The following is a 12,098-nucleotide window of genomic DNA, read 5'->3' on the forward strand; positions in this document are numbered from 1 at the left end:
TCCTGTGAGAGTACGAAGTGTCCCAACACTTAAGGCGAAGGGTCCTAGGTGGGTTCAGAAATGTCTTGGGACGGTAACGAAGTGTCCCAACACTTGAGCGAAGGGTCCTAGGAGGGTCCAGAAAAGTCCTGGGACAGTACGAACTGTCCCAACACTTGTGCGAAGGGTCCTAGGAGGGTTGAGAAAAGTCCTGGGACAGTAACAAGTGTCCCAACACTTGAGCAAAGGGTCCTAGGAGAGTTCAGAAGAAGTCCTGGAAAAGTACGAAGTGTCCCAACACTCAGGCGAAGTCTCCTAAAAGGGTTCAGAGAAATCCTGGGACAGTAAGAAATGTCCCAGCACTTAAGGCGAAGGGTCCTAGTTGGGTTCAGAAAAGTCCTGGGACAGTAACGAAGTGTACCAACACTCAGGCGAAGTCTCCCAATAGGGTTCAGAGAAGTCCTGTGAGAGTACGAAGTGTCCCAACACTGAGGAACAAGAGATCCGACTGGACCAACACTCGAGGGTTCAGAAAAGTCCTGGGACAGTACGAAGTGTACCAACACTCAGGCGAAGTCTCCCAATAGGGTTCAGAGAAGTCCTGTGAGAGAACGAAGTGTCCCAACACTTAAGGCGAAGGGTCCTAACTGGGTTCAGAAAAGTCCTGGGACGGTAACGAAGTGTCCCAACACTTGAGCGAAGGGTCTTAGGAGGGTCCAGAAAAGTCCTGGGACAGTACGAACTGTCCCAACACTTGTGCGAAGGGTCCTAGGAGGGTTGAGAAAAGTCCTGGGACAGTAACAAGTGTCCCAACACTTGAGCGAAGGGTCCTAGGTGGGTTCAGAAAAGTCCTGGGACGGTAACGAAGTGTCCCAATACTTGAGCGAAGGGTCCTAGGAGGGTTCAGAAAAGTCGTGGGATAGTACGAAGTGTCCCAACACTCCAGCGAAGTCTCCTGGGAGGGCTCAGAAAGGGTCCTGGAAAAGTACAAAGTGTCCCAACACCCAGGCGAACTCTCCTAAGAGGGTTCAGAGAAGTCTTGGGACAGTACGAAGTGTCCCAACACTTAAGGCGAAGGGTCCTAGGTGGGTTCAGAAAAGTCCTGGGCAGTAACGAAATTTCCCAACACTTGAGCGAAGGGTCCTAGGAGGGTTCAGAAAAGTCCTGGGACAGTACGAAGTGTCCCAACACTCAAGCGAAGTCTCCTAAGAGGGTTCAGAGAAGTCCTGGGACAGTAACGAATTGTCCCAGCACTTGAGCGAAGGGTCCTAGGAGGGTTGAGAAAAGTCCTGGGACGGTAACGAAGTGTCCCAACACTTGAGCGAAGGGTCCTAGGAGGGTTCAGAAAGAATCCTGGAAAAGTACGAAGTGTCCCAACACTCAAGCGAAGTCTCCTAAGAGGGTTCAGAGAAGTCCTGGGACAGTACGAAGTGTTCCAACACTTAAGGCGAAGGGTCTTAGGTGGGTTCAGAAAAGTCCTGGGACAGTAACGAATTGTCCCAGCACTTGAGCGAAGGGTCCTAGGAGGGTTCAGAAAAGTTCTGGGACAGTCCGAACTGTCCCAACACTTGTGGGAAGGGTCCTAGGAGGGTTGGGAAAAGTCCTGGGACAGTAACGAAGTGTCCCAACACTTGAGCGAAGGGTCCTAGGTGGGTTCAGAAAAGTACTGGGACAGTAAAGAAGTGTCCCAACACTTGAGCGAAGGGTCCTGGGAGGTTTCAGAAAAATCCTGGGACAGTAACGAAGTGTCCCAACACTTGAGGGAAGGGTCCTAGGAGGGTTCAGGAAAGTCTTGGGAAAGTATTAAGGCATCCTAAAACTAGAACGAATATTTAGTAGAAACCTTCGTTCTCAGCATCCCAAAACTAGAAATTGATGTAGATTCAAAACTGAATTAGACTAAATTCGACTGATTTTAGCTTTTAATACATTTAAAAAAATTTTTATATATAATTGCAATCGGATTTTACAATGGCGACTTGTAAATATTAAATTTGTAAATTAAAAAAATTGCAAATAAAAATCATGAAGTGAAATAGGGTATCGATAACTAAAAAAAAAAATAACAGGACTAAAGCAAAATCAAACCTCTTCGCAACGGAAAGCAACACTACTAAATCCGAAAGTAATGAGAAAGAATATTTCAGTGAACATGGTCAAAACAAGAAGCGTAGAGGAACATAAGGCCAAGGAGAAGCTATGGAACAACCAGCTGAACCGGCTAGAGAAATCGATCTTGAGGCCCCAGATCAGAGTATTGACGGGGTGGAAAGGAAAACAACGGAATCAACACCAATGCGAAATGCAGAAGAACAAGAAAGGAAAACGATAGAGTTCTCACCAAGTGGCATTGTGGACGATCCAACAAGCAAGACGCCTGAAACGATAAAAGACGATTCCACAAAAAGAACGTCGTTCACAGAGAGGATTGGAACCATGGTCGGGATGAAACCAAAAGAGAAAGAGGAGGTAATGCCGACGACAGAGAAACGCAAAACGTTTGGAACAGGTTCCGCAATTTTAACAGAGGCCAAACAAGACGAAGAGCAGGTCACACATGGAGCAATGGCTAACCAAGAAAAAATTTTCGCTTGAGCTGGGCGACTTGATTGCAAAGTTGGAGCAAATCGACAAGGAACTGAAATACAGTGAGGAGGACCGCCAAAATCTAAAAAAGGAGATACGAAACTACAAGAATGAGAACCTAGACAACTGCTTCAACCTGGCAACGGCGACGGAAGAGAAGCTAAAGCAGATGTCAGACAAGGTAGAGGCTACCAACAAAGAGCGAGAGAAACATATCAAGAAGGTTATGGAAGAAATGAAGAAACGGTACGACACCGTGAACGAGAAGTTGTGGAATCTAGATACTAGAATGGATGCAATGGGCAAGGAACAAGCTGAAAAATCTTGTGCCATACAGTCCAAACTGGATGCACTCTAGAGAAACTAATTAGCCCAAGATAAATCAGTGGCGGAAAAGCCATCATCTGGAAATAGAGTCGATTTCGTGGAACTACAACGAAAGAAACGAGAATCTACAACGTTAGCACGAACTGACAGTACCATGTCGTCTGGAGGGATAAGGACGGCCAAGAAAGTGGGAGTCTCAAATGTAACAAGGACAACAGAGGACTCAGGATCACATACGGATGTACGACCGGATGCCATGATGGGGGCCAATACCTTGGAAATGATGAACAGGACGCTTGAATCTTTTGCAACGAGGAACACAGATTCAAGTGACAGAGGCAGTGGCAAATCCCGGAAGACCTTCAAAAAACCTAAGAAATTCATAGACGACTCAGATGCTTGCACTGATACATGGGTTGAGGTAATGAGACTACATCTAGAACAAGATAACTTGAACGACGAAAGGCAGGCCTGCACGGCAAAACTAAGCAACTCATAAGGCACCGCACTAAAATGCGTGGTAGCAAAGAAGGAGGAGGATCGTGATACAGCGGACAAGATCTTCGAGATTTTGTTGAACCGATTCGGGTCAGGGATGAGGGGTCATCAAGCGATGATGAGATTTGAAAAAAGAAGACAAAGGGAAGAAAAGTCAATCGATCGATTCCTGGATGATCTTGAGAGCTTGAGAAGAAGAAGCGACCCGGAAGAATCGACAGTTAGAAGAAACTTCAGCATCGCTTCAAAGCTCATTGATGGGGTGAGAAGCGACGACTTGAGAACGATGCTGGCAACGTATTATACACTATCAAAGGATAATGCACCAACGCCAGAAGAGATGAGACAAAAGTCAAGAGAGTACATGTTAATGAAATCAAAAAAGTACTGATACTCAGAAGACAGGAACATGCAAGGGGGGAGCCAGCCACAAAGTTAATCATGGTACAAGCCTAGAGAAGACATGGACAAACGTAGGTCTTGCGCAAATTGTCGATCAGCGGATCATCATGTGGCAGATTGCACGACATAAAAGCAGGGCAAGAAGAGCTTGGGATACGCACCAGAAGAAGAGGACATGAATCAAACGGAGGAACATGAATTTTATAGTGGCTTGATCATCAAAATAGGCGAGAGGTGTTTTTTCTGCAATCAAGAAGGCCATTTCAGAATGTACTGTCCTTTGGTTTGGGAGGGAGTGAAGAATCAGAATTACCCAAAACACAAAATAGCACTGGCCGCAGTGCAAAATACTAGGAACACACAAGCCTAAAACGACTTGAACAATAAAGAAGCAGCGAGTGGTGAATTGTCAACAAAGACAGTAAAGGCCGTGACCCAAAACAAAGATGCCACGGGGGCCGAGAAAAGAAATTCTCTAGAAATAAACTACGAGAGAAGCAAGACTTGACGACGAAAGAAATCAAACAATGGCGTAAACAGGAGATAGAAAAACAGAGATTGAATGAGACGCTCTGTATGACAAGACCATAACCAGAGACTGGAGAGAACTCGATGGGCAAGGGCAACCGCAGCACCTTGAAAATGGTAATTGGAAAACCATTTGGCATCACGAAAATTGGGGCAAGAATCATGTCAATAATCACAGAGGGCGGCCACGAAGTAACAAGAAACCTGAGTGAACCGAGTGATCAGACAGTGATGCACATAGATGTATACGCGGACTACTTGAGTGCAATAAGCCCGCAAACTCCTTCTATAGCTTTAAGGGCATTACTCACGAGAGGTGGTAGCAAATCAGTTCGCATAGACAACAGATACACGGAAGCCTATGGACAACATGAGATCATGTTGAATAAAGATAGTATAAACATCTGCACAAAAACGATGATAACATTTGACGAGGATCTTGCCGGGCAAATCTATGTTGGTAGAAAGGAACTAAAAAAGAGATCCATTGGGCACTGTGCTATGCTGAAAGGGGAGGCCATGCATCTGGGGAAAGAGGCAGACATGTCTGCACACGTATTGGACATAATTGGAAAGAAGACACAACTGCGTGGGTTTTTGGACACAGGAGCCGTCTTGAGTGTAATACCAATTGAAACTTGGAGAAGAATGGGATTCGACAAAGATGACCTGATTGACTCAAGAATAGGACTGTCAGCAGCAAACAAGGGGGCGCTTCGGCTTATAGGTAGAACACCAATAATAGCCCTAAATCTGGGAAACCTAATCTGTGGATGCAGTTTCAGAGAAGAATCTAAAAAGACGGCTCCCATGATTCGAGCGCGAGGGAAAACAGCGGCCTACAAGAGCAGCTTAGCACCCAGGAGGCAACCGAGGTACTGCGGGAAATGGAAGCCTCGACAACTCCGGGAACGGAGGATGACTTCAAACACAGAAGACAAATGTGAAGAGGGGTTCGACTAGCGGACAGACATGGGAAGTGGGCATCCGCAAGGAGTGGCTTTCGACGCAACTCCAGGCCATTGGGAAGCAAGTGACGGGCGATCCTCTCAAGAGGAATGCGACGAGGAATACCGCTCGGTCTTGGTGGATAGCTCTGGAGACCACGAAGGAACTGGAGAATCGCCTGAAGGAACTTGATCGCGGGGTATCCCGCAAGCAGTGGTCTTGGGCTACCCAGCAGAAAGCCGAAGTTAACTAGAGCTGGGAAACCAGTTGGGGCGATCTTGGGCTTGGGAGAACCTGCTGCTTGAGTATTTTGAAGACGCGATGAGAGCACCGTCGTCAGCGTTGCCATTGATGGCGAATCCTTTTGTCCGCACGGCAGGACAGTTGATGTTCACGTGGAGTTTTGCGGGAGTGGCATTGGAAGCGTTGACCTCGCACGACAAACTAAAACTGGGCGGAAAGAGTCTTCAAGTGTACCAAATGCTGGTGCAACATATTGCTCGAGACAACTCGGGATTAAGCCTGACGAGAAGAAAAGATGCCACTTGTTTCTTGAGGTGAATTATATCAGTGATAACCGACACTACTGTACAAATGTGCCATCAAAAAGCGAAGGGAAGTAAAACCGTTGAAATGAGAGTCTCCACTGTTATCCTGAACGTATACCAGAGTACCGGAATCGAAAAAGAAGAGAGCTCGAGGCGGTCTCTAGAGAACCATGGGAAATTTGATGAATTACGGAGGTTCTACAACAAGAAAGTCGAGGAGGGGCATGATGTGCATCGTAATTTGGCCCGAGCAGAAGAATATGCGAAACCCACAAAACGTGGAGAATATCATTGCGTCTGGAGTAATGGGAATAGCTTACAACCCTTTTCTTGAATTGGTGGTTGGAAGTGCCTACATGAATTTTGGGGTGGCAGAATTGTTGAAGTTCTGGACGGAGAGAATCATCGAGATCGATCTGATGGAAAAGGGAAAAGCCAAGACTAGGTGTGTTACTGGAGAAAATGCCAGAGGTGATCAGCGTGCCGCGCTCGAACAAGAGGGTGAAACTAAAGATGGGAAAAGGAAACAACATGTTGGTCACTAATTTGGGGATTGTTTGGAAGTTGCTAAGACCCTCTTGGTGCTCTCATCCACACGCGAGTTTGATTAAAGAATGCGAGTGAGACTGTCACCTGCAAAGGATGAAGATTTGGGGAATCAGAACGTGGTGCACAAACTAATCTACCTCAGCGGAAGGAATCGGAGGAAACGACGAGCAAACAAGAAAAGCTAGTGAAGAAGATGGAACCGGGTAGTTGTCTAGACCTGGTGTGTGGATGTGGAGAACATGCCTGTGACGGGCGATCCTGCGTCAGAATACAATCGTTTAAGAAGGAAGACCTAGCCACGTGGTTTAGTGACATCACGGAAAAGGAGAAAAATGAGGTGCAGATAGTGGCTGAATGCTACACGAGCACCACGGTGAACATAGCGACGGCGTTGGGATTCTTCTCGAGGATGTGTAGCTTGCAATTACTGGAGATGCTAGAATCTGAACACCAATTAGTGACGGCATTGAGCGTGGAGTCATGGCCTGGAGTGTTGCAGATGGTCCAAAAGCACATCAGAGGATGGAAGATCTGTCTTGAGGCGGAGATGCGATTTCCCGTGAGTGAAGCCTACAGTTTGCCAGAGAATCCAAAGTATTTAGCGGGATCGGTAATGACCAATCTGTGTGGAAGCCACTATCCATTACATATGGCGATGGTGAACGCAACCTACGGAGAATCAACCTGACAAATGGGGAATGCCCATGCCACTGCCTGGCGCAGACAGTGTGGTACCCGGAGCATTCGAACCTCTGCTTTATATGGGACGTGAAAGAAATTTGGTCAGTCGGGTTACCTGACCATCAGCAGAAGGTCACCTTTTTTATTGGTGAGCTCGACGCTGGCGTTACGATGGATCGAAGAAAATGTGACGAAATATCAAGAGTCGAGAGCACCTACAGCAGAATCAATACATGCCATTGAATACAAACGGATGCTTGAGCTGTTTGAGTCTGCGTGCAAAATATTCTCTATACCTATGGAGGTGAGGCACGTGTGGAGTCGCATAAGATTCTTCGCATGGTTTCGAGCGACGTTGATGTCTTGGTTATACACGGTGACGAAGGATCACATGAAGAAACATCAGAAGGAGTATCGACACTTCCTGGCCGAAATTGGACCGGAAGCTTTCAAGAGGCCCTTGTAAACCCATCGTAATCTGATAACCACGGGTTGGAAAAGAGTTGGTAGAGCGCCTCGAGACAATATTAAAGCGAGGGAGTCGAAATTGGAGGAAGACTTGGCGAAGAACGTGAGCCTGAGTTTGCACAATTCCTTTTGCAGGAACAAGGAATCTAAAGTGAAGGGTCTACAGAATCAGGCGAAAAGACTACAAGAGAAAAGGGAGTAGATGCGGTCCTACGAACAGCTGAAAGCATGGGAAGAGATCGTAATCAGTTCCGATGACGTAGAAGAACTGGCAAGGCAGATTATCATGTCGAATGTGCCAGGACCCAGCCCCTCAAAGACAATGAGCACGAACTGAAGAGGGTGGGCAGGGACTGGTTCTTTAGTCGTGAGCGGTACAAAAAAAGGGGCTTGAGTGTGAAATCAGATGAAATCTGAGGGCACGGAAAATAAATTTTAATAAAAAATTATTGTTACTAGTATATTATAACTATATAAATCAAAATGCTGCATGAAAATTTTTTGAATGGGTAAAACAAAAGAAATTTTAGTCATTAGCTTACAAAGCGGAAATTCAGGGTGTAGGTGTATGCAGATTTTGATTGCTGTTTAGCGATAATGTGACAATTTTGCATGGTTGTGAGGGTGTAGATAAAGTCAAATCTGCTGCAAACTTCTGTAAACTACCACTGGAACTGTATCTTGAGATGCACTCAACATTCTGGAGGCTCACTGACAGACGACGACACGCGATGAGGACATCGATCTTGAGTCCGGGGAGTATGTGCCAGTCGGTCATAATTGGAAGTTGGACCTTGAGAAAAACGTTTAGTCTTGATTTTGGGATGAAATGCAATTTTTCAAAAATTCGAATTGAGCATGTCTTATTCAAGTTTCTCGCGACAACTGAAAAAATCAGAAAAATAAGTTCAGAAGATTCGAACTACAATCGCGGGAAAGTAGTCAAAAATAGCAGCGGGAAATGGCTATTCGCAATTTCCGATACTTAATTCGAACGAGAGTAAAGCTGTCTTATTCATGGCAGGAGAGAGAGAATAATCGCGAGTGAAAGGAGAGTGAAATTCAAGTGGACCAGAGTGAACCTTCGGCGGAAAGGTGAAAAACTGAAGTCTCTCAATGGTCCAAACCCAAAATTTACTTCTTGAGCTAAAACTAATCTATTACAAACTTCTCGGAATAAAGTTAATTACCTATCAATTCTAGCGTTACTTTATAGTTTAGTTACTCAATTCTAGAGGTCGTTACGATATATGAGTACCAAACTTAATTTTCTTGAGTGTGTTTTATATTGTTATGTTGAGTTATTGTGAGTTTTTAGGTTGATCCATCTGAAATGGATCAAAGATCCACTGTCTAATAAAATTTAAATATACATAAAGTTCCCACTCTGTTTTTAACGACGTTCGTATTTTTTAGATATTTTGAGACCTAAGTATGAGGGCGTTCTTATTTTCTAGAGGGGGGGGTATTTTGAGAGTGACCTTTAAGCCGTAACAGGGGTTTTAGTCTCATGTCGCAAGTGAACCGAATTGGCTCCGACCGCTTGCATAGAAAAACACAAGAGATAGTGTCCCTGACTCTTGAGCCAATGGTTATAGGGCCTATTTTTCTTAAACCTCATATGTGACTTAAGTAGGCAACTGTTACAATTGTTGGAGAATAGCAAACCAATCCACGAGGTTCAGGTATAATTAGAATGCAAGTAGATCGTAAATTTCTATTTTAATTCTTACTAGTGCTGAGATTTATTCTAGGCCTGGGTAATTTTGGAGGTGGGGTTCAAGTGAAGGATGAGTAACCGAAATTCTTCACTATTTAGCTTAATTTGAAGGATTAATTTCTAAGAAAAAATTTATTTGAGATATTCATGGGTCGTATGTAAGGGTAGGAAAGTGAAAAGTGAATCGAAGTTTGAGGTCGTTAGACACTACTTTAAGATGTGAGCTTGAGTTTGTTAGTAGACCCATGGAAAATTTTGATGATCTGATTCAAATGAAAGAAATTATGTGACAATGTGACAATTTTGCATGGTTGTGATTTCTGGGTGTAGATAAAGTTAAATCTGCAGCAAACTTCTGTAAATGACCACTGGAACTGTATCTTGAGACGCACTCAACAATCTGGAGGCTCACTGACAGACGACGAAACGCGATGAGGAATCGATCTTGAGTCCGAGGAGTATGTGCCAGTCGGTCATAATTGGAAGTTTGACCTTGAGAAAAACGTTTAGTCTTGATTTTGGCGTGAAGTGCAATTTTTCAACAATTCGAATTGAGCAAGTCATATTCAAGTTTCTCGCGACAACTGAAAATATCAGAAAAATAAGTTCAGAAGATTCGAACTACAATCGCGGGAAAGTAGTCAAAAATAGCAGTGGGAAATTGTTATTCGCAATTTCCGATACTTAGTTCGAACGAGAGTAAAGCTGTCTTATTCGTGGCAGGAGACAGAGAATAATCGCGAGTGAAAGGAGAGTGAAATTCAAGTGGACCAGAGTGAATCTTCGGTGGAAAGGTGAACAACTGAAGTCTCTCAATGGTCCAAACCCAAAATTTACTTCTTGAGCTAAAACTAATCTATTACAAACTTCTCGAAATAAAGTTAATTACCTATCTATTCTAGCGTTACCTTATAGTTTAGTTACTCAATTCTAGAGGTCGTTACGATATGTGAGTACCAAATTTAATTTTCTTGAGTGTGTTTTATATTGTTATGTTGAGTTATTGTGAGCTTTTAGGTTGATCCATCTGAAATGGATCAAAACATCCACTGTCTAATTAAAACTAAATATACATAAAGTTCCGACCCTGTTTTTAACGACGTTCGTGTATTTTAGATATTTTGAGTCCTAAGTATGGGGGCGTTCTTATTTTCTAGAGTGGGGGATATTTTGAGAGTGGCCTTTAAGCTGTAACAGGGGTTTTAGTCTCATGTCGCAAGTGAACCGAATTGGCTCCGACCGCTTGAGGTAGAAAAACACAAGAGATAGTGTCCCTGACTCTTGAGCCAATGGTTATAGGGCCTATTTTTCTTAAACCTTATATGTGATTTAAGTAGGCGACTGTTACAATTGTTGGAGAATAGCAAACCAATCCACGAGGTTCTGGTATAATTAGAATGCAAGTAGATCGTAAATTTCTATTTTAATTCTTACCAGTGCTGAGATTTATTCTAGGCCTGGGTATTTTTGAAGGTGGGGTTCAAGTGAAGGATGAGTAACCGAAGTTCATCACTATTTAGCTTAATTTGAAGGATTAATTTCTAGGAAAAATTTGAGATATTCATGGGTCGTATGTAAGGGCTGGGAAGTGAAAAGTGAATCGAAGTTTGAGGTCGTTAGACACTACATTAAGATGTGAGCTTGAGTTGGTTAAAAGACCCATGGAAAACTTTGATGATCTGACTCAAATGAATGAAATTAGGGTTTAGGCTAACCAAGGATAAGCCTTGATAGAAAGAAAGAACAAAAAAATGATTAAAGATCCAAAAAAATCTTGATGATCTTATTTTGGAAATCTGTTTTTCGTTTTTCGTTTTAGATGAAGAAAAACAATAACAAAAAATGATGCTCAAGAAGCAAGAAACCATAAAGTAACCATGTAACCATTAAAGGTTTTTTACTAACTAATCTTTGTATTTTTTATTTTTATTGATTTAACTTAGACTCTAAGGTTTGAATGAACTCATATTGCAGACTGTAAGTTTTGATGTAAATTGTTTGTCGTATGGGTGCTTATGCTTATGTGTAATAATATATATTTGTAAAGTTTAAAAAAGAATCCCGGTTATGCAATGAATTTTACGGCTCTGTTTGTGGCAAAACGTACAGTCTGCAATAAACTCTTATTGCAGACTGTAAGTTTTGATGTAAATTGTTTTTCGTATGGGTGCTTATGCTTATGTGTAATAATATATATTTGTAAAGTTTAAAAAAAATCCCGCTTATGCAATGAATTTTACGGCTCTGTTTGTGGCAAAACTTACAGTCTGCAATAAACTCTTATTGCAGACTGTAAGTTTTGATGTAAATTGTTTGTCGTATGGGTGCTTATGCTTATGTGTAATAATATATATTTGTAAAATTTAAAAAAAAATCCCGCATGTGCAATGAATTTTACGGCTCTGTTTGTGGCAGTTTACCTTAAAAAATGAAATTTTTTTTGCATAATTAGTTCTGAAATTTTATAATTGTCGTAGTCTGCTTTTTTGCTTTGCGATTCAGATATTTCGTTTGTTTTTTTTTGTTGCTCGGCTTCGGCTTTAGTATTAGCTTGATTTCATTATACTAATTAAGACCTGGAAGTAAGCGAGTTATATTTTTGATTTGGTTTAACATATTGTTTGTTCTTTCTCTGATCTAACTTTTCTAATCTTTCTGGTTTTTCTAAATCTAAATTAGTATAGGTCCGCTCTAGACTTGTTTGGTCGCACTAGATGTTTTCAAGTCCGGGTGGTTTTCTCATTGAGTAATTTCGGATAGTGTACACCGTGTGACCATCTTATTTTTGGCGGTATAGGTTCGTGCGACTTCTTAGTCTAATCTCGATCCTAATTTTACTCTTAATTTTGCTGGTCCCAATAAAT

At 42.8% G+C, this 12,098-nt stretch overlaps 1 protein-coding gene across 1 annotated transcript; it reads left to right on the top strand.

Annotated features, from left to right (window-relative positions):
- The first annotated feature begins 2,178 nt into the window (after positions 1–2,178).
- On the top strand, positions 2,179–2,923 carry LOC134839900 (uncharacterized). The gene is made up of 2 exons (XM_063855526.1): positions 2,179–2,529; positions 2,576–2,923. Exons 1-2 carry the CDS (start codon positions 2,179–2,181, stop codon positions 2,921–2,923), a joined length of 699 nt encoding a protein of 232 aa, XP_063711596.1.
- Positions 2,924–12,098: the final 9,175 nt, after the last annotated feature.

The sequence above is a fragment of the Symsagittifera roscoffensis genome, chromosome 2 (assembly GCF_963678635.1).
Source record: "Symsagittifera roscoffensis chromosome 2, txSymRosc1.1, whole genome shotgun sequence".
NCBI lineage: Eukaryota > Metazoa > Xenacoelomorpha > Acoela > Convolutidae > Symsagittifera > Symsagittifera roscoffensis.

Coding starts and splice junctions, on each gene's coding strand:
- LOC134839900 (XM_063855526.1), top strand. CDS start 2,179: ATGGAACAACCAGCTGAACCGGCTAGAGAAATCGATCTTGAGGCCCCA. Junction 2,530..2,575: donor CCAAACAAGACGAAGAGCAG/GTCACACATGGA, acceptor TTTTCGCTTGAG/CTGGGCGACTTGATTGCAAA.